The 27617-nt window shown below is 38.5% G+C and overlaps 1 protein-coding gene across 7 annotated transcripts in view; it reads left to right on the top strand.

Annotated features, from left to right (window-relative positions):
- The window catches only part of STRBP (spermatid perinuclear RNA binding protein), a 60691-nt gene extending 38845 nt beyond the window's left edge, over positions 1–21846 (top strand). For 3 of the 7 annotated variants that reach the window (XM_088525382.1, XM_088525379.1, XM_088525381.1), the window contains exons 13-18: positions 640–798; positions 2577–2711; positions 3583–3723; positions 4393–4516; positions 6556–6600; positions 9383–10382. In XM_088525382.1, coding sequence (XP_088381508.1) covers positions 640–798; positions 2577–2711; positions 3583–3723; positions 4393–4516; positions 6556–6600; positions 9383–9459 — 681 coding nt within the window. In that variant the 3' untranslated portion in view covers positions 9460–10382. Of the gene's footprint in view, positions 1–639; positions 799–2576; positions 2712–3582; positions 3724–4392; positions 4517–6555; positions 6601–9382; positions 10383–13101; positions 13302–20341; positions 20963–21468 lie in introns of those variants that run through there. The other 4 variants (XR_015913401.1, XR_015913400.1, XM_088525384.1 and 1 more) reach the window with 4 other exon arrangements.
- The last annotated feature ends 5771 nt before the right edge of the window (positions 21847–27617 follow it).

The raw sequence follows: 27617 nt of genomic DNA, 5'->3' as shown, positions 1-27617 counted from the left end.
AAGTGTCCAAAAGTATTTGAGGGAATGTTTTGTTTCTCAGGAAAAGTAGATCTCTGCATGTGTGTCCTTCCATTTTTCCTCATACTTTTTATTTTGCCTGTCCCTTGTCCATCTACCCCAGGAATTATTTAAAAAATAATTCAAAGCTTCCCCAGAAAAGCTGGAAATTGAACCTCCCTGGATCTACCAGACCTGTTCCTGTGCCTGCCCAGTTATGTTTTCTCTAAATCTACACGTATATAAATGCTGGGCTGTACTCCAAAGCATCCATGATTGAAGCCAAAGCCAAGCCAGCAATGTGGGAGAGACTTGCTAGTTTTGTCTTCTGGTAGGTCTGGGCTTTGCTTTTTCAGGCTTCAAGAGAGATTAGTATGATTGTTCCAGTTTCTGGGTCTACTCTTTTAAAAATTAAGAGGCCCTGAAAATTTCTGTTTGTGTTAATTCCACTTTTGAAAAATTCAAACTATTTTTCCCCATTGCTACTATGTTTTTCTTGTGCTCTCAACAGTGGAAAAAGTAAGAATTAATGTAACTTGCCTTTAAGTGCAAGATGGCCAGTCTTTTTTGTTATGATCAGCCCCATATTTGCTTGTATTCTGTACCCTATGTTTTATGTCATTTCATGTTGTTTTATTGTAGGTTCTGCAAGCAATGGGGTATCCAACTGGTTTTGATGCAGATGTCGAATGCATGAGTTCTGATGAAAAATCAGATACTGAAGGCAAAAATGAAACAGTGTCTTCAATCTCAAGCAATAATACTGGAAATTCCACAGCTGACACCTCCACTACCCTAGAGGTGAGTATTGCATGGGAAGCGCAAGTGATGGGCAGGTATTTTTGCTGGAAAAAGACAGCATTTGTAATAAGTGGACAAGGAGTTAAGATGCATGGTTTCAAGTCCCACATTTGTCCCAGGCTCTCTGTCACCATGGGCAACTAACTTTGTGTCTCCTTTCCAAACTTTAAGATAGTTAGCTCTTCCTCTTAAGACCATATGACACAGATATCATGTCTTCTGCTTTTTCTACTTGTAAATGGTCCTTAGGAGTGGGACAGTTTGATTTTGTTTGATGCCACTAGTAGCATAAATTTGGCACTTTCTCTTTTATAACATAATCTGTTCGCAATGTCAAAAGGTATAGTTATGTAGGTAGCTTTTTAAATTGATAGACATGAAGCCAAACGACAATAAAGAAACTGGTTAGCCAACATTAAGAAATGTAAAAACCTAACACTTCTGTGTAATTGAATGGACTAGAAAAAGCTGCATGTGTGAAGTGTAATGTAATCTGCCTTCATTTTAGCACTTGTAGCTGAGCTAAGGTGCCATGAGGAACATGCTGTGCTTGTTTTCTCACTGAATTTGTGGGAAATAGAGTATTCCTCAAAGGACCTAATTGCAGTAACCTAATTGAGCAGTCTTGGTTTAATGTCCCCAGGAATCAAGCTATGAGTACATTAACTAAATGTTTTCTTACAGTGTTTCCGATACTTAATTCTTTTCACAATTGAGAAACCAGGAGGTTTTAAACTAACACTTAGATTTCATCCTTTTCATCTTCCTAACCTCAACTGTTCTTCATAATTGGCACCAGGGATTTTAGAGACGCAATCCCTCGGGGGATTATACGGAGAAAAAACTACATAGATCCCTGTTTTTTTTTTTGTTTGTTTTTGGATAATGCTCTGCAGCCTCCCCACCAAATACAAGGGGTGTTTATGCTGAAAATCTACGTAATCATTCTATTCTTCAGATATTTCTCAATATGTTATTTCAGGTTTCTGTTCACACCCTTGAGGGACTTTACTTTCAAACTTTGCTATGAGTTATCCAAAATCAAGAGATGCTACTGAAAACTTCTTTTTATTTCCTCCCTCCGTCCCCCGTTAGTGAGCAGCCTTTCCTGCCCGTGGCTCTGTAAGCTCTGACGGGGGCTGTTATGTGGGCGCATGGGCACCTTGGCTCTACCTTCCTCACTTCCCAAGCTTTTCTAGATGCATCGGCCTTAAGGCTTCTGCAGGTAAAGCTCCTAATGCCAGGATGTAATTAGAGCAAGCAGCAAAGATGTTCAGAAGGCTGGGAAAGCCAATCTCTTCTTTTAGTGATAAAGCATTTGCTTTCAAGGAACCTGACACCACGGCATCAGTTTCAGCTTTGCATAGATACCCGTTGGGTTGAAATTCCAAGTTCAGCCTTGCGTAGGCACCGCCCAAGTCATGAAGACACTGACATGTAGCTAGCTCTCAATTAGAGGCAGGCACGAAGATGGGATGCTGTCATTTCTGTTTTGTATGGTACTTGTTTTTCCCTCTGCCATTCTTTAGCAAAGAGACTCTATCTGCTGTCTAGCGCAGCAGCTCGTACTGCCGCCAGGGCAGTGTTACCTTCGATACAGGTCTGTTCCTGGGCAACTTGCTGTAGAACAAGCTATTGCAGACACTTGAAACAAAGTGATAATGGTGGCATTCTCTAAGTGGCTGGCCATGCGATGCTGTAAGCCATAAGACTGTAGATGTTTTTCTGCCCTTTGAGGAGATAAAAGCTATTAAGCAACATCATAAATGTGTCTCTAGGTAAGAACTCAGGGCCCTATACTCACTGCAAGTGGCAAAAACCCAGTGATGGAGCTCAATGAAAAAAGAAGAGGTCTGAAGTATGAGCTCATCTCTGAGACAGGTGGAAGCCACGACAAGCGCTTCGTGATGGAGGTGAGTGAAGCAGAGTTGTGGAGTCCGCAGGTGCTTAACTAGGACCACTTCAGTATCTGCAAGGACTACCTGACAAGATTTTTTTTCTTTTTTGATACACAGCTATGGTAATCTCAGAATTTGCCTATCTCTTACTACAATAGTGATTATCACACTGGCAAAACAAATTCCCTTTTTGTTTTGGGAAAATGGGCATTACAACTGGGTTTTGATTGCGTCATGACCAAATCATATCATGCTTTTACCTGAGGAAGAGGAGGCCTCACAGACCAAAATAACTGACAGTAAATATTTCAGACTTCCTTGTTAACATGTCAGTGAACCTTCTATTGCCAGTTGACCAGGAATATCTGGAATGACTGTAGCAGAGGATAAACTCATTTGTTTTCTTCTGCTTGTGCCTATCTCTGAAGTGACACTCATGGGCTCCAAAAGCAGTATGAGGTAGCACTCCACTTAGTGTATAGCGCAGGCAATCATGGATGTTTTATGTAAGAGGCACTGATAAAGATAGGAGGCCTCAAATGATTTCTGAATCCCCTCTTTTGCAGTGATACCATTTATTTGTTGCAAAGCTCATACACACTGGCTAAATTTGAGTAATGAAGTAAATGAAACATTCATCTTTTAATTGCAGTGTAGTTTCAAATACATATAGATTCCTAATACCTCTACCCTAGTGTTACACATCATCACTTATGTATTCTCTACCAGCCTCATAATCTTTAAGCAGTAAGAACCCCATGTAATCCAGAGTATTTTTACTACTGAAGTTCTTCATGGGTGCAGTCATGGCTCATCACTAGCCTGTAAGTGCATAGCATTCCCAGTAGGATAAACAGCAGACATAAACTTATGTCTTAATTTTCAGGTAGAAGTAGATGGGCAGAAGTTCAGAGGTGCAGGCCCAAATAAGAAAGTAGCAAAAGCAAGTGCTGCATTAGCAGCCCTTGAGAAACTGTTTTCTGGGCCTAATGCAGCAAACAACAAGAAAAAGAAGATTCTCCCCCAGGTAAGTACTGCTGTTTTTTGGACTTAAGAGTAAGTCTGGGTTAGCACAGATACGGGATGTTTTATGACTAAAGGACTGTTTTAAAACTAAAAATGTAAAGCCAGAATATGAAAAGCGTTTGGCAGCTACTGCCAGCAAATGGTAGTGACCCTGATTTTTTTCCTCTCACAAAAACCTGTGTTCTGGAAAGTGGTGTGCAAATTTGGACTTCAAAGGCTACTGTGTCCAGTCTATCATCTTTCTCAGAAACCTTATCTAGCTATAAATGCATGTGGTTTTGTAGCCTACAGTTGTATGTGTGGATCAAGTCCTGGCCCTGCTCAAGTTAGACAAGTTCAGAGTGGTAGGACAAAAGGAAAGACAATGTGGATGAGCGGCGAGGCAGCCTGGAAGGAAGAGGAAAGGCTCCTGGCTGCAGTGTACACTGTCACTCAGGGCAGGCAGTGAACTGGGAGGACTCCTGTTTACTCAAGCGACCCGCTTGGTTTCTGTCAGTCACAAATGCTTTAGGATATTACTTCTCCATTCCAGGCTCTGCCTTTAACAAGCTTTGCACATTAAGCGTGTTTAAAGAGAACTGCAAAAGATGGTCATTTAATACATATGGACTTATAGTTCTGAGAACATTCTCACATTCTGAATTGCTATTATTTCTATTATTCTGAGCAGACAAAAGGGGCTGTCAATACTGCCGTTTCTGCAGCAGTCCAGGCTGCTCGAGGCAGAGGACGAGGTGCTCTAACACGAGGGGCGTTTGTTGGGGCAGCTGCTGCTACTGGTTACATTACACCAGGTAAGGCATGGTGCAGAGGAGCCAGTCCTTCAGTGGTCTGCTGCATGTGTGTTGCTCATCTGTGCAAGTGATCTCGTCAGCCTTCATTACCTGAGGTGAAGCAAAAGGGAGGATTTACAGGCTTTAAACAACGCAAAGACCTGAAAATCTGGCAGCACCTGTTCCTTGCAAATGTGCAACCTGAATCTCCATGTGCATAGAGCACAAGTGCAGCTAGCCCACAGTGGCTTTCCTGGCTTTACGCAGCCCATTGCCATGGGACCATCAATTCTCCCTCTAGCTAAAGCTCCTCCTGGGTTTGCATTAGGGGTGGCTTTCCCAGGAACTTCTTGCTGTGCTATTTCAGTGTGCTCCAGACTTCTGGGGTTAAGCTGGCAGACTCAGGAGTCACTCCCTGAAACTGCCCCCAAATGCACCCTGAAACTTCCTGCATGAATTGGGGATGTTAGCAGAGCATCTGTTAGCAGCTGCTGGAGTGGCCCAGAACCCAAAAGATCTGGCCGATGTTAGTTCTTCGTCTCTGCTGGATTGTTCTGATTATCAGAAGCATCTTTTTAAATCCAGTGGCCTTATGGTTCTGATTTATGCGTGATATTTGCTGTATGGAGTAGGTAAGTTGCTGATCAGGGTGCCCTGTTGCTGATTCCTCAGGGCAGATTTGCAGCCATGAATTCCGCAACCAGAACCAGTTTTGCTTCTGAAGTGCTCAGATACTAGTGTCTAGTACAAAATAGTGATTTTTATCCAGCTGGTTCAAGCAGATACAAAAGACAGCTAGCGGGTAAGGTATTAACAGTACACACACAAAGAAAATTTTACAGACGTTTTCACTTCCTTGCTCATTTTTCAAGGTCAGTTGTTCTTTGTGACTACGATTTCAAGATGTTTGAGATTTTCAGCTGGCATGTGGAGGGAGGCAAGACATTGCCATTACTTTGAATAAGGATCACAAATCTTTACGAATTAGAAATGCTGGAGATTCCTTAGTCAAGGGAAATCCAGTAGCTTCCAAAAAATAAAATTTGTATTTTTCATGCTTTGAGTTTTCAGATTACAGCATGAGCTCTAATCATATCCTTCAGCAATTCACATATGCTAGTAGTGCAGCCCTGTTGTTTAGTAGACTTACCTCCTGGCACAGTTAAGTGTGACATCTTTATTGTTCCTCTATGTTGATGTAATTATAAATATTAAAAAACAGTAATTCAATTTTAATGGCCGTTAACATTGTTTTTGGAATTGTATTTCTGCCTGAGGAATCATTTATGAGACACTTTAACCTGCCAGGGGCACACTTCTTGCCAGCATGGAGTTATTCCAGAAACAGATTTAATTTCCAAGTCATTGTAGTTGTTAAGCTGTATTGGTCTTTGACTTCACAGATCTTTGCCCTCTGTCCTTCTCAGAAATCTTTGTGGTGCACAAAAGAGATCCCACCCAAAAATAAAATAATAAAAAAGTAAAGCTTTACTAAGGTGCTAAGATTGTTCTTTTTTGTCTCATGCCACAGGCATGTCTAGCAGTTTGCCTGTTGCCTGTTTGCCTCTGGGTGTTCAGATGTCCTATGTAAAACTTTCCTTTCATTGTATAAATGGCAGAGACTACAAAAGTCACACACGCTTTACTGATGATAATATGAATATGTGCCACAGGTTTCTAACATCCCCTCTGTATAATGCAAGTTAGGAAAAATGACTGTTCTCTGCATTAAATCATACATATATTTCAGAGAGAATGCAAGCAAATATTTGATTTCTAACTGAATCTGGCTAGCTTCTTGCTCTGACAGTATAGACTGGAGGGCCTCAACTGAGGGAAAGTGCTAAGGAAATGGAATATGGAAATTTACTCTTTGATTCTGAGGCTTAAAAAGACATTGGGTAGCTTATTCTTCAACAGGATTTAGACACAATGATGTGAGTTTTCTCCTATGTTCCTGCCTGATATACCAGCAATAGTCCCTGTGTGTTAGCATGCAAACTGATAGTCCTTGGATCCTGTCAGAAGTAAAACCCATCCCTCATTTATTTGTATTGCAGGCTACGGAGCACCATATGGGTATAGCACAGCTGCACCAGCTTACGGTATGTATAGCCCAATGATTACAGAATAGAAATTATATATAAACTATGTGGCAGTCCAAATATAGAAGTTGGCTTAGGATTTGCAGGAGAAATTTAAAGAAATTAAAGTTTAAACCATGACAACAAGAACATTTCTATGCCATAACCTTGTGGTTCTTTTTTGGTTGGAGTAGCCTTTTGCCTTTGCTTTGCCTGATCTGTGGAAGGACTGCTTGTTTTAATTGCCTGTTCCCTTTCATACTGAAACTGAATTTAAATAGTTCTCTTACTTTTTACAGCCAATCTGTGCTCCATTCAAAGACTACCGAAGGGCCTAGTTGCACATCTCTGAGCAATATTTAGCAGAATGACATTACAGTAATATTGGCAAAATGTTTGTCCACAAGTTTAAACTGCTTGTGGGCAGAGTTCCTTTAATGCTTTAATGTCAACTGTACGAAATGTCCAGTACTATAAAGATCTACCTCTCTCTCTATATATGTATAGATAAATATATATACACATACATACAGAAACACATACACACACATAAATATATGTATCTAACTGCAGGCTAAAACATTGCTGTTCAGGATAAAAGATGATTTTGTGCAGCTTGTTAGTAATCAGGTTGCAAGGTAACTAGGATAAGATCATCTGTCTCAGGTTTTTTGCTAAGAAACATGGTAAAATTAGGCTGACAAATCAATGGTTTCATGAAGACTGTAAAATAAACCAATAATTGCCATGCTAAGATGGAAAGGTTTTTCTTACCTCAGCTTACCTCTCCCTACCCACCAGCTTTTTTTTTTATTATTATTATTTTTTATTCTAGACTAACAAAGCATATTTATCTCTAACCGGCCCTTTTGGTTACTTTGAATGAGGTTTATGTGGCAATGGGAGCAAAGCAGTTTGGAGTCAGTGATATGTTCTGGCACACAAAAAACAGGACTGTGTCTATCGGAACCAGTCCCACTGTTCTCTCCTGTCACAAGAATTGGGAGAAAATCCTGCTACTCAAATGACAAACTTGAGTAAATTTCAAGGACAAACTAAGTACTTTTCAAGGTCTACAGGTTTTCGTACGGAAAACAGAATGTGCAAACTGGCATTCATTTTCTGGCTTTTGTAGCATTTCTAATGCTTGTTCCTCAAATTGGTACAGACTGGCCAATACCAACCTCTCTTAATGCTATTATGAAATATTTTGAAACACTGATTTCAATCTTTCTTTTAGAGGCATGTGTTCTAATTAGTGGAAGAACGCTGCCCACTTTGTCTGATAGTAGCTAGTCCCATTTGGTATTTCTGCAGTGGAAAGAGGCAAGAGAACGGGCCCATGGGATGTACTTCCCTTCAGAATTAAAGCTCACTTCTCTAGTTTTACAACACCTGTCCCATTGATTGGCTAAGGACTTTGACAGAACCACAGCTGACAGTAGCGCTTTCCTGTGGAGTGTACTTACACGTTCCCTGTCTTGCGTGTGGTATGACAGAGAATAAAAGAACAGCTGTTCCGCAGTGTGGGAAGGGGGAAGAAAATGTAGTTTAGAGCTTATTTCACAGCAGACTTGTTTTAGGGATCCCTCTGGTTGTTTTCAAGCAAATGCCTCTAACTCCAACATAAGTGGTATCTGCATGCAGGTATCTCTTACAAGCAGACACAGATAGTGACATAAGACAAATCCCTCCCCTGCTGAAGACAAAGATCAATTGTTATCAACTTCTCTGCAATAGATGAGTGGCAGCTTTTGGGGTTTTTTTTGTTTGGTTGGGTTTTGTTTTTTTTTTTTTTTTCCTATATTCATTCATTTCTTTCTGTGTGTGTTTTTGTTTTCATGATGTCTATTTTGGGGGCTGGATTTTAATCACTTAACTGTGTACATGTGACATATCACTGACTTCAAAGCATTGTGAAATTGACTGCCCCCATTTTTCACATAAAGAGTTTCTGTTTTTACTGTCTTATGATTGTGATGCGAAGTACTGGGATAATGCTTTTTGGCTGTAAGGTAAACATGTCTCTCTGCCTTTGTAAGCTCTTTGCATGTTGGGAAACTTCACTTTGATCATCTGGTGCTCTGGAATACCTGCTGTTGCTGCTTTGTGATTTCTAAATGGATACATAGGTTAAATATTAGAATATAAATAGGAAACATTTTTTAAAAAGTAAGTGTGAAGAAGTTTGTGAGGCCACAAGAACTTATAATAATCACAAAATCAGGAAGATATTAATCTTTCCAGATTTGCCACTTCAATACCACAGAGCAAGTGCAGAATAATGAAGCAGATGCAGAACTTGCTGTAGGTCTCTGGGTTTTGTGGGAGGTTTTTTGTTTTTGTTTTGTTTTTTTGGGGTGATCTACCCAGAGGTTTATCAAAACTGCTGCACAGCTTCCCTGTGAATTATCTGTAATGTGCAGCAGTGTCTGTCTACATTTGTGACTGACCTATGAAATTAACTGAGAATATGGAACAAAGTGGTGAAGATTAATTATCTTAAAGATAGTGATATAAATATTCAAATACAAACTGCCTTCAACAAAATACACTGCTTTTGAAAATACTACTTATTTTAATTTTACCAAACATCAGGACAAAAATAAAAACAAATTTTAAGTTAACTATCTGTTTGAAATACTATAAAGTATAGTATTTCTGTTTATGGGACTCTGCACCCTAAAGCCACATGGACTGACTCATCTGGAAAAGGTTAATAAGAACACTACTGTAAGCTTTTATCTGACTTTCTTGGATCACTGAACTTATTTGGAGTCCTCTCCCTTTCTTCTCTCTGTAGGTTTACCCAAGAGAATGGTTCTGTTACCAGTTATGAAATTCCCAACATATCCTGTTCCCCACTACTCATTCTTTTAGCAAATGGCAGAAGCTAATTCCTATTGATTGAACAACACAATACAGTACAGAATGTTAGAAGAAAAAAAAGCCTTTTTATCCTGTTTTCTTTGAACACATACTTGAGCAAAGTCATTTGTAAAGAAACATCTTTTCCTACTTTTTGATTTTAACAAAATGCAAATTTAGTTCTCTAAAACTTGAAAAAATGTTCTGTGAAATGTTACCTCATTTTCAAATAACTTATACCAGCCTTCTGTTATAGGGAAGAACTAGAAGCTTAAATCTTACGTTTTAAATGAAGTATCCGATTATGTAAAATTAAAATTGTGAAGGATGTATAGACTATAAAACACTGATCACAAATAAACTGTTTTGTTGTAACACAAGAGTACTGCCTGTTTCCTAATGCAGTCACAGAGATTCTCAGTTAATGACCTGTTCTTGCTGTAGGGCTATCTAATGCAGGGCATACTTATTTAAAAACAGAAGTACAAAACCACAATAGAAACTTTGCAGTTAAATTTTAACTCTTGTAAATATTATTGTGTGTAATAAACTTAGTAAAACATGGGTTAAAATATTGTTTTATCTTATTCTTTTTATAGAGTTAAGCATCAGTACCTGAAATAGTATCCTTAGAACCTTTAAAATCAGCAAACTGTAATTCTCAGTGATTTTAGACACTGTCCTAATTATTCAGAAAGGCTTTTTGCTTGTACACAAAATACTGAAAAACAAAAACATAGGGAATTAGTGTTAGACTGTCTTTGTATTACATTTTGTGAAATATGTATAAAAACAAAGGCAATTTCCACAAAAAGACTTGTTACATAATTAAAGGTATACATAGTTAAGTCCGTATTGCCCAGAGAAAGGACAATAATCATGTTACAACCAGGTTCTTCAGAGCTCAAAAGCTGTACATTTTCCCTTCTTTCTTTTTAACCAAAAAAAAAAAAGAATAAATTGCACTTGTTCTTGTGGCCTTCTTCACTTTTAAGATTGTCTGCCCACCCTTGATTTTTTCCATGCAGCATTCTTACAGAAAGCATTTTAGTTGTCCGTCTTTGTATTAAAGGATTCTCCGTTTTCCCCTTATATTTTAAGAATCTAAAGCAGCAACAAGGTCCCCATGAAAACTTGCTATTTAATTGTCCCCGTTCTTGTTGAGTGCTGCTGTGGAAAGTGACACACTTCAGCCATAGGCCAGTACTTTTCATAAGAGTTGGTGCTCAAACTAAATCTTCTTTCAGATGAGGAGTGTGTGCACCTGTCTGAAATTCTAAAGGACAGGCCTCAGCTCCATGCGCTCTCCATGTATTTTAGACTTCTGCATAAAAACTGCTGTGCTGTGGGCTCTCATGAGGGATTCAAGCAGTCTTTATTAAGGTATCACCCCCACAAAATAAGCAGTGTTGTTGGTTGCACTTCTCAGACCTCACCAGTTGCTTTTCAGTAAGTCTGCTATAGTCATGTGCTTTTGAAGATGCCTTTCTACATTCTCCAACAAGCTGCTGTTGAGGCAGGGGGAGCTTTATATATGAAGAGGGTGTAACAATGATGCTTAAAGGAATGTAAAGTTCCTCCTCTCCTCTGCTACCCATTATAGGGAAAGGAATACTGGAACATCATAATAAGGAGTGGCTTATGTAACAAGCTGCTTTTCTTAGAATTAACTGCAGCTGTTATTCTTAAGCTAAGTATTTGTGCTTAGGAATGTGTTTATATCTTAAATGTTTTTTCTTCTGCTGTAGCTCTTTCCTTTGGTGTTGGTGGTACTTTAATAAAATATGTAGCTCTTACTGACAAGTAGTGGTGAGCCTGCTGTTGTTATCCATGCATTAGTGTTGAAACAAAGAGCAGGGTCTTGGGGCTGTATTCAAATTGAATGGTGCTCATAAATCACTGACACAGTTTGCTGGCCTATGGATGAAAGGAAGCCATCACGGAGCAGAAAAAGCATGGCTGATAAGAGCCTATTTTGTTAATGAAATATTCATTAAAAGAGCCTTTCCTCTGAGCACACTATTTTCTCCTTTGGAGTTCCCTTGATTGGCAACTGTTGGAGAAGTTAGTTTCTTTTTTTATTTAATCCCTGAATTTAAAACATTAAATTTCAAACAAAATTTTATCTGAACCAATTCTATACAATAAAATTTGTAAGCTTAAATAATTTGTTCCTTCTTTAAAAATATAAAGGAGGGCGCTATGCTCTTTTCCAACATGATGGCAGTCATTTCAGATGATTTATATAAGTCATTTTTTTTTATTTTTTGTCATTTGTCGGGAGTTACTAACCACATTGTAAACTTGCCCCCTTGCTGCATATTTTACATTTCTCTGCTTTACTGAAAATATGAATGAGCTGTCAGTTCTTTGTTCAGAAAGCGGTAACCTTGGAAGCGTTAGATGTTTCAGTACCTTCAAAGAATTAAAAGTGCCCATTTTACAATGAAAATTCCACTTGCAGCTGAAAGAGCAGAGAAATTTAAATGGAGCTTTAGCTTCAGCCAGTGTCTTTGAAATTAACATGAAGTTTTTGCTTCTCTGCTCTTTTCCCACTGTAGGTGGTTTTTTCATTGACAGTCCCTATTGCCAGCCTCTCAGCATCGCACCTTTTATTATTCACTTGGGCCCTCAAGATTTCTTCTCTGACTTCTAGAACCATCAGGTTGTGTGGCTCCAAATGGCATTTATATATGTCTTAAAAGCAAGAAAAAACATGGCTTGTTTTGAGGGTTCTCAACTTCAGACATGGAATCTGAGCTTTTCCTTTTTTTTTTTTTAAAGTGTTTTTCTCCCTTCCTTGAACTTTGTTCCATTTAATGAAAAGCAATACTTATTCCAAGCCACAGTCCTTTCTTTGGATACATAGCAATAGACGTGTATATATTTCTCCCCATTATTTCTTTACACTAGAAGGGAAAGACTGGTGTGTGTGTGTGTGTGCGTGTGTGCCTTGGCAGGGAACAAAAACCCAGCAGGGTGCTTGCTTCAGGCAGCTCATCCTGCTTTGACTTTCACTATTTAAATATTGCAGAATTTTAATATGTATGCAGTATGACTGTATTTGCATGTTTTCTACATAAGTTGCTACAAAGATTTGCAATGGTCATCCTTGAAGCAATAGTGCTTTATGCCATTGCCCATGTCAGCAGACATGAAATGTAGCAAAAAGAAGGAAGAAAAAAATAGTATTTTTTTTCCAAAATGCAACTAAATTATATTTTCACCCTCTCTCTCTCACTGTCTCTCTCTCTGTATATACACCATCTCATTTAATACAAGGCACAAAAAGGGTAGGCCTGATTTTGACTCCCAAATGGGTTGCTTTTGTGTCTCTCAAAATTAACAAAATTAACACCAAATGATAAGAAAACCTAGAATTTGGTAAGCCTCCAGTTCAAGAAAAAAAAAAAAAAAAAAAAAAAACTTTGCTGCTTTAAATTTACTGGGCTTTTTTCTTCTTTTAAATATTTGAATGTTCATATTTTAAGATTGTAAATCAGTAATCAGCAATAATTGAAAGTCAGGTGTTCGTGTGAATGTTCTTGTTTATTTAAATGGTATTGGAACATCTATATGTTGCAGCTTAAGACTTTTAAGCAGTTTTCAGCAGGTTAATGCCACTTTATTCTCATTCTCTCCGGACCTTCATAGCCATATGCACTTGTATAAAATAAGCAGAAATGTAGTGACTGTAAGCTGAGATCGTGATATAACAGGTAAGAAAATTTATTTTCAGCTTAAGAGTTTTTATTGCTTTTTCTAAAAGGTCGCATATACCTGACAATCTTATATATGGCACATTTCTATTACGTCTTGTCTAACTCTGAATGTTTAAAAAAATTATACATAGACCTGAATGCCAACTTTGTATTTTTAAAAGCCACTTCAAATATTCCAGTTAAATATTTTTTCTTTAATTTCTTTTTAAGAAATTGCTTTGTTTTTATCAATAGACTGTTCTACTTTTTTTTTTTTGTGTGTGTGTGTGTGTATGTAGCCTAAAAAACTGTATTGATACTGCTGTGTGCATTCCTTGCGTACTTGTGGAAAACATTTGGGTAGGTACCAAGCCATGACCATGGTCTGTACTGAAAGCCATACCATGGTTACAGCTATCTGGAAAAAAAAAAAAAAGTGAAGTTTGAGCTGTGATATTATCTAATTAATAAGAGATAAACAATTTCCTTAAACTATTAAAGCTAAACTTTAATGAAAAAGGCTTTGATGATATTACAGTTAAAATCTGCAGAGATCAAATTACATTAGGCCAAATTAATTCATGAAACAGCTAGGTTTGCTTTCCTCTTTTGGGTGCAGTGGGAGGAAGGGAAGGCAGGCAGGCAGTGATTTAACTCTGCGTGAATAAATTGCTTACTCTAGTTTTCTAAAGCTAGAAAGTAGGATAGAGCCATCCATAAATAATTACTTTCAGTTCTGTAATAAATGTTTTTACAAATATTTTGATTAGAATGGTTTTGGATTACAGCCTATGTGGTGCACATAATATGTGCAGATCTAAAGCCTTAGTGTTTTGGGGTTTTTTTTGCCTTTATATAGCCTCACATTACAGCAGCACAAAGATGCACAGAATAGTATGGTGCCACTGCAGGACTTGTAATATTTGAAGTTGCTGGGAACAACTTTTTACATAAATATTAAATAAAAAAGAGATCTTGTATTAGCATTCTAGTCTCTCAATTCAGAGGTAAAAGCATAAGAAATCCTGACTGATCACAGTTTATAGTGATGTAAAACAAGTAAATACTTAGTATGTAATATGGAGTGTAAACCAGGGCCAAAGGTTGTTGTTCTGCATCAAGATGTAACAGCAACAATAAGCTGTTTCATTTCACTGTGGAAAACTTTTTCTTTTTTCAGCAAGCAAGTCATGTATACACTATACATGACTCCAGATATGTCTGGATAGAATTCATAGGCTGACATAGAAAAATTGTGTTAAGATAGTGTTAGCTTTGCTAATATAGGTGGAAACCTGATCTGGCAAGTGGCCTATATATTTGCACCTGAGGGAATAAACTTAAGGAACTTTGCCACTGACTAGCCTACTGAAGCGCGTGATCTGATTCCATTTGCAGGTGCACTTGATGAGCCCTCCACATGCCCTTCCCAGTTCGGGGTGCACATTTCCATCTGCGCTCATCTTCAAGGTGCAGACTTAGGGCTCAATCTGAAGCTTACTAAAAATTCAATTCATTCTTTCTGCCTGTCAGGCTAAGCAATCCTCTGATAGTGGAGCAGCAGGCTGCTCTGTTACCTTTGGAAAGATGCACTCTAATGAACTCTTCTCTTGAGTATTCCGTTCGAGACTTAACTGATGACAGCCTGATGAGCACTGTCCAGTTCAAGGACTGAATAATAAAATGTCTTGCTAACTCTTACTTGATCTCCTCCTTTTTGTAGCCTTTACTTGGCACCTTCATCCATTTTTATTTCCACCAGATTTCCTGTATTTTTCAACCGTTGGACTTTTAACTCTTCCACTCCTTAATGCTCTGGCCTTCTGCTCTTTTTAAATTCTCAGCTGCTTAGATCATCTTTTCTCCTTTTCACTGAAAAGATATCCAATCTCTCAGATGCATTTCTGATCACAATGCAAGTACTTATGCCTAAAATTGTCCCTCTTAGCTTTGCACCCCTCCCCAGTAGGATGGGTATCTTTTGACTGATCATGGGATCAGTCCTTAACGTGAAATATATAGTGTCCTTCAGAATCCTAAATTCTGTTCTTTGAAGCAACTTGGAATCAGTAATAAGCTCCTAAGGTGGTATGGTTGCCTAGGAACCTCTGTCTCACTAACAGAGTCTCTTAAGCAAAACATTGACATAAGTTGAACATGCCACTGTTACAGGCCTCCTAAGTGCCTAATACACTGATACTTGGGAAAACAGTTTGAGGCTCCATTCCAAGAGTAGTTTTTAATCTAACTGAAATACCAGTCTATTGTTTGGTAAATAATGTGGGTAGCATCTGCCTCATCTGCTGTTGCAACAGTAACTGTTTTGCTAAGGCAGAGTTAGGAACTGCTTTCTTTTGCACTGCATTTACAAGATTTCTTTTAAAAGCCATCTCACAGGAGAATGGTCCAAAGTGCCTTTTCTGTGAGGTCAGAGGTCTGCAATTTTACTGCTGCTGAGCTCTGAATCTATCTGAATAGTTAAATACACAAACCTGGTTCTATGTTCTTTGTGTAGCTGTAAAATCTTTGCCTGCTTTGTAGCTCCATTCTGAAAAAGTTCCTTTCAGTTATTTCATTATAAATAGGATGCCAGGTAAAGTCTGTATCAACTCTCATCTTAATTCTGTACTTTTACCTAAGCAGATGCTAGCATGAATTCTGAGACAGTTTCTGGCACAAAAGATTAACAGAAATCAGTGCTTTCCAGTTAGGAATCTCCCTGTTTAATGTATTATCTGGACTAGAGATGAATAGCTTTAATATTGACTTTGGAAAGACAGATGTGGAAGTTATGCTATCTACAGAACTCAGAGACTAAAATATAGACTGTTCTATATGTAGTAGTACAATAATATTTACCTCTTGCTCCTCTTGTGTCTAGAGGAATAATCATGCAGGTTCTTGTTTTCCCCTTGCTATCATTTCATGGGACCATGTGGGTAAGAAGTAACAAGCAAGCCCATTTCTGTTGACCCAGTAGTGTTTGAACTGCCCATACAGGACAGCAGCTCTCACTGGCTTATATCCCTTCAGGGATATTCCTTCAGGGAAGTCATCCAAGTTGACTTCTTGTACAGCTGTACTCTTTTAGAGCAGTGATGGCATGACCTTGCTATAAGGTCATATATTCTAGAAACAGTGTTTTCCTTTATATTTTGAAAGAGGTGAAAGATAAACAGAGCTTTTTAGAAAAAAAAAAATATATATATATATATATATATCAGCACATGACTTCAGGAAAGCTCTGGCACATCAGCAACATGATACAAATCAGGTGTCGGCAACTCTGCTTCACCAGCTGCAATGATGACCTGAAGTTCTAAACAGCAGCCTTTCTAGATGGAAACCCTTAAGTGCTGTACCCTGCTAATCATACCTCAGGCATTTGCCTTCCCAATGGGTGAGCCTTGGCTGGAATACTTGTCACTTCCTGGATCCAAAGCTGTGAATTTTAAAGGAAAATGTTAATTCATAAGGTAACTAAAGTCTTGCTTCTCTAGCTATGACATATTTAACATCCTAGTTACTTTAGGAAAGCGGGTTGGTTTGGTAGGCCAATGCTGTCTGGTGCTAAAGTTGTTTTAACTGTGATACAAGTAATATAAAAATCTTCCTAAGACTCTTCATTTGCTGCTTAAATGATTGTGTTGCAGCACAACAGCACATGACTGTGAAAGAAAGGGCCTGGCTAGTGAAAAGCATGGCTAATGATGTTTTTTGCCCTCACGTCCTCTCTCTGCCAATGATTGCTGTCTGCTGTACTCCTTAAACTCGCATTTAGGAGCTGGAATATGGTGACCTTATTCCTGGGCAGTGCGCCACCCGGATGGAGGGAGGCCAGCTTGTACCCATGATGTGAATGTGTAACATGCAGCCTCTGTTGCCCAAGCAATTCCTGTTGGAAACTGTGCACAATCCAACCCTCACAAAGGCAATTCAGTTCCTGGGTAGGTGGTTCCTAATCTGTCTAATTTGCTGTCATGCAGCCAATATGAGTTAATTAGATGATTCAGCAATTGTCATGGTTCCACTTAATGTGCTATAAGCCCTGCTGACAGGACTCTCACTGGAGTTAAATGCCTTTGCTTCTGCTCTCTTCATTTTTTGATCTCTTTCTAGTTTCCTAGTAAATAACTGATTCTCTTTAGAGTACTTCTCCAAAACACAGATGTTTCTGGTATGAGATCCTCAATACTTATAATCAACCTATGAAGATTTTCAGCAAAACAAAAAGTTTTCCTACAAATCCTTTAACCTCTTAATGCACCAAGGGACTATTATTTCCAGTCAGTTAACAATTATCTGCAACAACTATCTTGGTATCTCTGCTCACTGGAGAAAGGGTTAAGATTGTTTCTTTAAGAGTATTTGGTTCCTGGCAGGAAAAAGATCTAAAAAGTGTCTTAATAAAAGACTATGCCCTGTAGCCTCTGAAAGAGCTTAAGTGGGAAAAGGTGCACAGCTCTGAAATTGAAGGTTATGCATTTCATTGACTATCGAGAAAAACCCCTGCCCACAATTTCCTTGCATTATTAGAAAATGAAGGAGCAGCATTTTCAGTTGGTCTAAGAAACTGTTATTCAGCTGTTCAACTATGGTACACTAATTTCTTGGCCCTTCTCATAGACCTGTTGGATTTATTGCTCTCTTGGATTTAAGGTAGCATCCCTGATCAGTCCAGCAATGTCCTGAGAGAGCAAGTCTGGCAGTTGCTGGATTTTCAGTTGCTGATCCCCTGAAACCAACAGTCTAAGAGCATACAGTAACTTGATTCCATTTGAGATTCTTCATCTACCCTCCGAGAACCTGCAGATCATCACAGATTAGAGGTCAGATTCCTGGACATTGCTCCAGAGCTGCATAAATGAAGAGCAAGCAAACAATATTTCTGAGTTTAATGAGACATAATGGCAAGTTTCCCTCTGCCTCATTTGCCCATTAGGTTAAGATATGATCTTTCTGGGCCAGAACTCATTGCCTATAGCGAAGTTCTCTTAAAAAGCTGCCTGTTATTTAACCAGGGAAATAAATATCCCACAGCTTGAGATGAGTTCTGAGTTGCAGAATAAGCTAACAAAGGCTCCGATTTCCTAAAGGTCTGGGAAAGAGCACAAGAACTTTGTCATGAGAGACTGTCTTGGATACATGATGAAATATGTAAATAAAGATCAGGCTGCTGTTCTCAGTCCTAAAACAAACTGGGACCTCTCTTCTCAGTCATTAAAAGAATGAAAATGAGTTCTGCCAGACAGTTGCACCATTTTAAAAACCCAGAACTAAGCTTGCATGTTCTGAGAACATAGGCCCTCTTTAAACTTCCATTGAATCAGTCTCCTGAAAAATAACATACTTCATTGACTTGTTTAGTTTTAGTCCCTACTAAGTTTGTCTCATCTAAAGCCACACCTATTAATATGCAGGTTCCTTAGAGCCCTGATTCATCATTCTTTTCCTCCTGCTCAAAGAGGAGTGATTCAGCACTTCATTTGATTATTTGTTTGCAATTTAATGTATAAGATAATGAGAACATGAAAATGGCAAGTATTCTAGAAGATGGGATACCCTTTCTGCTAGGCTTGTTTGGTAGTGTGTAGGCAATATACTGTCCTACTAAAATTAGCTGTGGTAGTTTTTTTGAGAGATGACTGTGTCATCTCAGCATAAGGTTTAAATTCAGTGAGGTTTAAATTCAGTGATTTTTTTTTAAACACAATTCCTGTGGCTGTGTGAAATATTCAGACCAAATATTTACCTTAATGTTTAAGAGTAGCTGGATGATTGCAGATATTCATGTATCACAGTTCTAAAAATAATTTCTTATTTTGCATACGGTTTTTATCTTGTATTTGGTGCCTTAACTCTGCACAATCTAATGTCCTATATACTGTATGAGAGGAAGTTTAATGGTTAAGTGTACTTTAAAAGAGGTCATCAAGCTAATCTACAAAAACTGTAGCAAAGACTGAAACCTTCTCTTGGGAATTCTCTTTCATATTTAATTAGTAATCCACTGATAAACAAGAGTTGCAAGAATTTAAATAGCATATGGAGGTTTTAATCACAGAGGTTGAATTATCTGATTTCCAATTTCAAAGGTTTGTGGCAATAGAGTAACTTAAGGTAGGCTCTGATATGCTATGTAAGTAAACAATATAAAAATGTTATATCACTGGTCATAAGAAGGTATTTGTGAAAACATGTGGAATGCTATCTCTATTAGAACAAATTCCACTATTTTTAAAAGACATTAGTTGGACGTAATGAGCTATCTTCTACTGATTGGTACAGGAGAGTTGGAATGAGTCAGAGCTGCTATTAATTTTTAAGTCCAACTCCTGCCTCTTGCCTGGATCTAGAAGTTTGCCTGGTATAGTGCAACTTCAACTTGAAAACAGAAGTTTTCTGCATGCATCTGGTGTAGCAGTAGAAGACAGTAGATGGAGGTGTGTGTGTGTGACGGGGAGAGAGAGGGAGGGAGAGAGAGAGAGAGAGAGAGAGAGAGAAAAGAATGTTCTCCTGTCTTAAAGGCTTAAACAACATAGTAGGAAGTCAGAGGAAAAGTTGCACTGCTTTTCCCAGGGCCATCAATACAGTGTATGGTAAAAACATGCTAATATGTAAATGTATGTACATGCTACAGTAAACCATCAAGCTCAGTACTCTAAGTATAAGGAAAGAGGCTTTTTTGTGTGTGTATTTTATAAGAAATTAGCTAAGAGATTTAAGCTATCCATATAGCAGACTAAAAGTTGTTAGTCACGTTACTGCAGCAGATTACATTTTTCTTCTGCTTCCGTATAGGAACAGGGTGGAAACATTTCAAGAAAAGGAGGAGGAATAGTAGAAAACCAGTGAGCAAACTGTATTTCCTGATGCAGTCTTAGTCAAAATAGAAAGACTGCTCTATGCAGTGTATATAGCATACAAGTAAATTTTAGGAAGGAAAGAAATATTCATAACTTTTCCTAGAGGAAGTTCAGTAACTTATTTATACAAAGCCCACAGTATTCTAGACCACTTGCTTTTAAATAGACCAGCATGGCAACAGGGAAAGCAGATGCTGTTTCCATAAATGCATGTTATGTCCATATTAAAAGTTCACTAATACTGCTATAACTAGTCATGACAAACTTAAAGTCGTTTCATCCTATCAGAAAAGCATATTTTGACATCTATCCACTTTTTTTTTTAAGCTAGAAGGGAGTTAATTATAGCACTGATCTGTTTCTAAAGGAGTAGAGCAGAAGGTAAGTTTTGACTTCATACTTTGAAGTCGTTATGAATAAGTTGATTAATCAGTGTTCCATCGAAACAGCCAGATGTACTTATTTTCTTTGTGCTGATTTCTCTGTTCTTAGAAAAGCACAAGCTTGCGTAAGCGTAATCAATACAAAGTTACTCAGGGTACTGTGTCAGCTCAGCAGTGGACACTAACTGCATCTTAAGTCAACAGGCACATATAAATCAAGTTTAATTAAGAGGAACAGAACATCTTGGCAGGTCGTGGATTACTACTGGCACTGTTACAATTTAATGATCTATGCATATGGAAATATGTGTATTTCTGCACTCCTAATATATCTTGTAGCTCTGTAAATGCATCCTGTAAACTAACAAAGCAAAATGAAGTCACTGTAGGAGTCTTGTTCATTCATTATTCTCACAAAGAACTGTTTATAAGCAGATGAAAAATAATTCTGCTCAAAGAATCACAGTGGCCTGAAGAACAGTATTCAGAACAGTATAGCTTTTGAAAATTTAATGATGATATGAATTCAGTTATGAAACTCCTAACATGCTGGACTGATTTTTTTCCCTATTTTCTTCTAACTACTTATCACTGCTCCCCTGTGCAAAGTTACTGAATAACGACTCGTGTAGCTTTCTAGAAACAGCTATTGCACAGAAATAAACATAAACCAGAAGAAAACACAGTTTGCACAGTAGACAGCATATTCAACTATACAGAGCCATTCTCTGGGCAATGCTGCATAATTTAAGCATGAGTAAATATGCCTTTAGGGGCAACACAACACAGATGTTTAAAAAAATAAAAAAAGCTTTGAAGCTTTGTCCACTTATACATTTACTTCTCACTAAGAGAGGGGTAGATATCGCACTTGATGATGATTCTTACATGCCTAGCAAGTTACAGATCAGAGACCACAAAGACTCTTAGAGGATAAACGTTTTAGAGCTCGTGTCCTTTTGGACAGTAAAGGAAGGAATTTGATTGTCTTCCAGTTTCAAAATGCAGTGTCATATTTGTGATCCTAACCCTAAATCAATAATTATTGATTAAATTAACTAAGCTTTTTAGGTCAACAAGCTGTCTACGAAGCAATTTCTTCTCCTCTCAAGCCTTTGCAGGGGCCAACAACTGGTGCTAAACTACCGCTGCTGCTGCAGAATGTCACCTGTCCTCCAGCTGTCCCATAATCTTTCTGGGGCATTTGCACTCCAAGAGAGAGCAACACTGTTGGGAGGGGAGGGAGAGGAAGTGTACAGGACTGTCAAAAAGCACTGAAATAACATAGCTGAGTTAAGTCCCTTTGGGCTACAATGCTTTTTGAAGTCTGGCTCAGTTCTTAATGACAAAGTTGAGCATGAAACCTGTATTTGCCAAATGTATCTGCCCTTTGATGAGTAGAACTATGGAAAGGAGAAGCACAACTGGAAAGTCTGAGGAAAAGCTGATGTTTGGGTAGTCCAACTCATCATTTACATCTTTTTTTTTTTTTTTCCCCTCAAATGGGTAAGCTTACACCCACCACCGCTCTCCCTCTGTCTAATTCATCAATTCAAAAAATTAGTGCAACTTGGGCTAGAGTGTCCCTGCCCTATAGCCCAAACTACCACCATCAAGAACTTTTAAAGAAAGAGTCATCAGGAAGCAGAGTCATCCACGCTGGAAAGCAGACCAGGTGTCTATCATAGTTTCAAAAAAAAAAAAAAAAAAAAAAAAAAAAAAAAAAAAAAAGGGGGGGGGGGCAGGGGAGAAGGGGGAAAAAAAAGAAGGGGAAAAAAAAGGAAGCAGTGCTTTGGAGCAGTGTTTCATGCTCAACAAGTTTGTAGAGGGCTAGGAATGCAAATCTATAAATCAGTTGTACTGTATTTCTGTTTCTGGACTTGAATGAATTTCATTTTCACTTTGTGGATCAGTTAAAGAAAAAAAAAAACACTATTTTTCTAAATCTCTTTCATCACTGGAGAGGTCTAACCTGTAGTCAGAAGATGGGTTTATTTATCCACAGAGGACAGAGTTTTTATTTTTACACTAAGATCAAATATGACATTGAATAAAAGTATGACCTTTGAACTATTTAAACCTTAAAATGCTATCAACAAATTTAAAAATGAGTAATATAGCTGACAACTCCCATCTTTCTTCCCAGTAAGTTGCTCTCTCAAAAGAAGTTACCCAGAAATAATCTTCTGAATAAAGTAGAAGAGATCCTTGTGGCCTAATTACAGAATGCTTCCAAAACATTTACGATTTCTCCCAGGTTGTAGCACATAGAGAACAGTGATGTTTAAACGTTTCCTAACTATATTGTAAATAATGTAACTTCAAATAATGCAATTTGGCAATAACCCTAGTCAGTTGTATCACAAAAAAAAAAAATGTAATCTGAATACTCACTGTGTCTTATTTTGGTATCAGTTGAGTGGGAAGAAAAATAACTGCACACTGAATTTTAAAGTGGGCTGTATCTACTTACTAGCCAAAAAAGAGCCTGCAAATGTAAAGTAAATGGAATGCTCTTTGTACATTGAGTTGCTTCCTCATGTGATGCTGTATCTTGTATACTCGGCTTCATTTGGCTACTGTGTTGTGGTTTGTATGCCAGCCACTGTTATTAAATGTACACAACACTGATACCTGCACTGTAATCTTGGTTCATTTGCCACCAGTTGTAACCGAATGCTACAGACTTCTCTGTATATAAGACCCTAGCCATGTTCCACCTGCTGCCAACAGAATATAATAAAGGCTTATCTCTGTAAGCTGGCATTATGTCCTTATGACTGATCTGACTTGTTGTTGTTTCTAGTGAAGAAATTGGCCTTTTTGTTTTTTTGGAGGCTGGGAAGCCAAACCACAGAAGTCCATTCTGCTTTAGTCGGGTAACTGGCTCAGCAGAAAGGTGAAACAGGTTTCGCTACACTCTGTTTTGTCAGAGGTATTATTAGCAAAACTTTCCTTTTGATAGGGAAATGTAAAGCACATTTAAACTGCCTGAATAAAGCTGCATACATTCCTTCCCCAAGATTGTGGTGAACAGAGGACAAAGGACTAGTTCTTGCACGTGCATGCTAAACATGGTGTTAGTCCATGGAAGCAGTAAAATAAATAAATCTGTGATAGGAGGAATTGGGAAGATAAGAAAATAGATGTCCAGTTTTTGTAATTAACTAGGAAATGCCTCATTTTCATTTTGGTTAAACTTAACAGATTGAATACACAGAAGGAAGTAAAATTTCTCTCACAAACTTGTCTTTCCTCTCTCCATTCCACTGTATTTCCTAAAATGTTAAAAGTCCTATGGTCCCAGTTTTTCCTTTGAGGTCTGAGGTCTCAGATATATTCAAGCACCTTCTCTATTTTGAAAGTACCCCTGTGGGATTTTGTTCTTGTTTTTCTAAATGCAAAAAGTCATGCTGTGATTTATTGGAACGCATCTTTTTTGTTGTTATTATTGCCGTGGAGTTACAGAATACAGTTCTATTCTGTTCAAAAAGAGAAATAATTTTATCATATCCCCATATCTTTTCTTAGAAGTGTGTGCAGGATGGTGATTTTTTTTTCCCTCTTCCCTTGTCTTGAATTCAGCTTTTCTTTTCAAGAGGTCTAAGTGCACAGGTCATTAAATACATTCTGATGATAACAACCTGGAAGCAGCATTAAAATCTAGTGTGAGCTGACTGCAGCTGAGAATACTCTCGATAACACTAGTTGTGTGGAAAGCAACAGCTTGGCATGATGTGACAATCGGACAAGGACTCCATGTGAGTCTTGTGTATGCAGCAAAACACTGTAGAGCCAATGAGGGAGCACCAACTAAACCGTGTTTCATTTAAAACACCAAATTGCATCAAATATTTAGCAAACAATATCCATAAAGAATTTGCCCACAGTCCATTAAGGAAAATCATTAATACCTGGCTGAAACAGAGGCCAATTCTGACCAATAGACCAGAGTAATACCTTAGCAATGTACTTGCCCAAGGTCAGTTAACTTATTAAGAGTTCATTCAGAAAGCTACATCTCAGAAGTCTTGACAGGAGTGATGGCTCTTCACCAGCAGCCTGATAACTGCTGATCAGCAAGACAGGTGAAATGAGCTGGGCCTACTCCATGAGCTCGCTGATGTTCTGTGGCCTCATAGCTGCAGGAGGTATAAAAGGAAGTGTAGATAAGACTGGAACCCAGCCTGAGTAATACAATAATGCTTCCAGAGTAATAAAGGAGGCCGGAACATCCATCTCTCCTCCCTGTAAAACTGCCCCACATTTCCTGCTTTCATTTTTAATCCCTGTCCTCCTGTACCTAACCTAAATTTGCACACAGGCAGTTAATGCTGTGTCTCACTCAGAAGAAACAGGAGCTTGTTATTTGTGGATCTTTTGTACTTTTGTTTTTGTTTGTTTCATGATATCAGAGAGAAGACAAGTCTCTCTACTGTTTTCTAGGCATAACACAGTGTCTTTCACTATCACCCCAAATCCAAAGACCATCAACCTGCAGATGAAATTACACAGTGAAATCTGCATTAAAAAGAAATTAGTCAGTCCCTCCTCGCTGTTGCTTGCCTACTATAACGACATGCCATGTTAGCACAGCAATCCTTACACAGGCAGAGGGAACCATCTGCTTAATAAGTAAGAGGCCGAGTTTATCTTGCTGGGATCACCATCACCTTGAAAAAGGGTGTATTTCATTACAAAGGAGGCAGTAAAAAAAAATATTCATTGATGCCCATACAACAAAATAGCTTGTCACTTTCTCATGCAAAGAACTGATGTGTCTGTAAATAACTCCCAAAACTCAGAGAATTCACTATAGTCTCACTTTGAAATAAACACACAACAATGTAAATTCCACATTCTATTGTGTCTAAATCTCAGCAGCCCAATTTAGCTACGTGCCAGTTCCCCCTTCTCATGAATAAAGCACGGATCCCAACAACAACACTGCAACGCTTTCTAGCAGGCATTTGGGACACCGAGGGTGGACAAAGGTCCTATTTACTCAAAAGAATTCTTATGGTCTGCGTATGGCAGACATGAAACCATCCCTCCCCTGCTGTTCTATTTCAAGAGATTGCAAAGCAATAAAGAAAAGCACTTACTTAACACACAGTGAAAGTAGAGTTCTTTAATGTTATCTCAACCATAAGGAAATCTATATTCCCCAGACTGGCAGACACCTTCCACAAGGCTAACAGAGACAGCTGACAACAGGTTTCCTTACAGAGGAAAAAAAAAAAAAAAAAAAACAACACTAGAAGCTGCTCATCTCAGCTTTTAGATTTTTGAAAGCATAAGTGCCTGACAGTCTGAACCACAGGTTTACCTGCCACAGAAGACAGAAGACTGCTAACTAGGGTTACAATTATTAGCTGACAGTCAGAGCAAAGGCATAAGCATACAATCAATCCCTGTTTTCCCAAAAAGAGAATGTAAGAGGGCTGATTTTAAAACTGTCCACTGGATACCAGATGCAGTGGTCTCAATTCAAACCACAGACCAAAGTCCCACAAAGCTACTGCCAGGCTCATCATCAAACCCTACGCTCCCAGAGGCTAAAGGAGTCTCCAGTGCTGCTGCAGAACTCCCTATCAGCACTTTCATTTACTTGGTACTACCTAACCTTCCCAAGCAAGCCTTCAATAAATAGAACAGTAACTTCTTCACCATGACCGTCACCCCTGCCAGGCTAGCGCAAATTCTTTTTAGACAGCACCTTTCTGTCTGCAAGAAGAGAAATGTCAGCTCACTTAATTGCTCACGATGTAATGCTGACTTCAGTCCTTTCCTGCAGGATTGAGTTCCAGCACGTCAGCTAGAAAGAGTTCTTCTCTTTCCCATTTGCTAGGCTGTAAATCATCCTCCTATTTCACCACCCCAATCCTTGAAACATGCAACTTACAGGAAAAAAAAAAAAAAGAAAAAAAAAAAAAAGAAAGAAAGAAAATGGAGCTGCTGCTTTTCGGCCTTGAATTCATCCTCACTTTGTGTTATACATTCCAGCATATTTATTTATTTGCAAAGGTATAAAATGCCTGGGTGTATTCCTGTTTTAATAAAGCAGATAGATAGAGGCTTTCTTGTTCCAAGCATAAACACAAGGTGAAAGCAAAGCAGGGTTTTGGATCTCAAAAAGGAATCACATACCCCAGCACAAATAGCATTTCCCTCTAGTGCCCTTTCCTTAAGTGCTGTAACATGCCAAAGCTGGCAATTCCTGCTTGTAGGAAAGACAGACTCAGCCCTCTGCTGGTTATCATTTATTCAAGAGGATTTTTTTGGTTTTGTTTTTCAATCTGGGGGGCTACTGAGAAGAAAGGCTAACACCAGGCAAGAAGATAAAGAGTGGCTCTGTAAATCAAACTGTGTTGCCCTAAAAAAGGAGTTCCTTACAAGCTCCTACATTAGTGACACCTCAAAACTTGATGTGTGATTTTTGCATACATCCCAGACCAAGCATGGGGACAGAGATGTGAGTTGCAAAATACTGGTCATTTCTTCCAGTTTTAATGCACAGCCTAGTTTTGAGAACGATGTCGTTACACATTGAAGCTATATAACTTCCTGTGTCTGCAGCTTGCAGACTGCAGAGATCTGTGGGTGCCTCAGTATAGGCTGTGAATAAACAAACCTGAAACACAGAGAGCAGATGTCTGCAACTAGAGAAGTGTGAAGAGAGCTTTCTCCATCTTCTGTTAATACAGTTATCTCAAAACCCTTCCTTATGCTGATTAAGATGAAGGCTTCAAAATCCAGAAGATTAAGCAAACTTGCATGAAACTACTCCCACCTGACTCTGTCAGCTCTTTCTAGGCAGTCTCAGAAGAAAGCTGCTTTTGTAGAGAAAGCCAAGAGCTCAGTTTACCAGCTTTAACCACAAATGGCACAATTCATTCAAGTCCATTTCATTTTATCTTGTCAAGAGTGAAGGCAGAGTCCTGTACTGTACCTAAAAGAAGGATTGAATTGTTCCTATGCAACAGGAGATGTTTGTATTTGGAGGTGGAAGGCACAAAAATCAATGAACCATTCCCATGACGGTGCAGTTCAAGAAACCGATCTGTCCCTCACAGCACCAGCTGACCTGTACAGAAAAGGGCACACCACACATTCTTTGTTAGACTACAACACCGCCAGCTTAGGAGGACACAGAACTGTTCAAGTGATAGTGAAGAATACACTGTATTCTAGCAGGTGAGATGACTCTAACTGGGAAC

The sequence above is a fragment of the Tinamus guttatus genome, unplaced genomic scaffold (assembly GCF_059628265.1).
Source record: "Tinamus guttatus ecotype Peru unplaced genomic scaffold, ASM5962826v1 Tinamus_guttatus_pri_ptg000226l, whole genome shotgun sequence".
Lineage (NCBI taxonomy): Eukaryota > Metazoa > Chordata > Aves > Tinamiformes > Tinamidae > Tinamus > Tinamus guttatus.
The sequence above is the reverse complement of the archived record's forward strand: the minus strand, read 5'-3'. Positions and strand labels throughout refer to the sequence as shown.